The 913-nt window shown below is 65.4% G+C and overlaps 1 protein-coding gene across 7 annotated transcripts in view; it reads left to right on the plus strand.

Moving 5' to 3' along the window:
* Positions 1-913, plus strand: part of PCBP2 (poly(rC) binding protein 2) — a 10856-nt gene that overhangs the window by 5331 nt on the left and 4612 nt on the right. For 4 of the 7 annotated variants that reach the window (XM_009885359.1, XM_009885360.1, XM_009885361.1 and 1 more), the window contains exon 8: positions 643-729. The exons of the other annotated variants lie outside the window; for them this stretch is intronic. In XM_009885359.1, the coding sequence (XP_009883661.1) occupies positions 643-729 (87 nt within the window). The remainder of the gene's footprint in view (positions 1-642; positions 730-913) is intronic. 7 annotated transcript variants of the gene reach the window in all.

Genomic DNA, 913 nt, shown 5'->3' on the forward strand with positions numbered 1-913 from the left:
GAGCCGGGCCTGCCTCTGCTCTTCCCACCCCCCCCCCTCCCAACCCTGTCCCCTCGCCAGGCTGGCACGCCATGCTTGTTTTGGGGACAGACTTGCCGCCGTCCCCTTCCTCGCCTCGGGCCTTCCACCCCCCCACCCCTTGCCATCCCTTGCCTCTTCCTTCTCCCTTCCCCGAACCCGGTCAGTCCCCCCTCCCCTTCCCCGCCTCTCCGACAGCTTCTCCCGCCGCTCTGCGCCCCGGGGGAAGCGCCTGGCCGGTACCTCCGTGCCCCCCGCGGCCTTTTGCAAGCGGAGGGCCGTACCGTGCGGCTCCCCCCGTGGCGTGGGAGCAGGCCGCCTTCCCCGTTAGAGCAGTGAGGAGCAGGCTTCCCACGGCCACGCATCTCTTCCCTCCCCTTCCCTTTTTTCTCCCCCTTCCTTCTCTTCCACCCCTCTCCCCTGGCCCAGGGCCGCGGCCAGCCCGATGCAGCCGTCCGGGCCCCGCTCCCGGCGGTGTCGCGCTCTGTCTTTGCAAGCTCAGAGTCGTGCGTAGAGCAGGGTTAGCCCTCGAAAAAGCAGAGCTAATGTCGATGTGACTTTGGTGTTAGCGGAAGGTTTCGGATTGACAGCCCTGGAGACTGAAGTCCTCTAATTTATCCACAGGACAGGTACAGCAGCGGCAGTGCGAGCTACCCCCACACCGCCCCATCCATGTGCCTCAACTCTGACTTGGAGGGACCACCTCAGGAGGTGAGAGGGGAGTTCAGTCTCCACGGCCCGTTCAATCCTTGGCCTCTCTGAGACTGCCAACAAGGGTGGCATCCCCGTCCCCGTCCCCCAAAACCGTCAACGGTGGCTTTTGTGCTGTGGACTCCTGTCCACTGGGAACTGGACTCTGAGCCCACCAACCTCTCCTCACGCAGGCCACCCGGCA

This window comes from Charadrius vociferus, unplaced genomic scaffold, assembly GCF_000708025.1.
Source record: "Charadrius vociferus isolate BGI_N301 unplaced genomic scaffold, ASM70802v2 scaffold2355, whole genome shotgun sequence".
NCBI lineage: Eukaryota > Metazoa > Chordata > Aves > Charadriiformes > Charadriidae > Charadrius > Charadrius vociferus.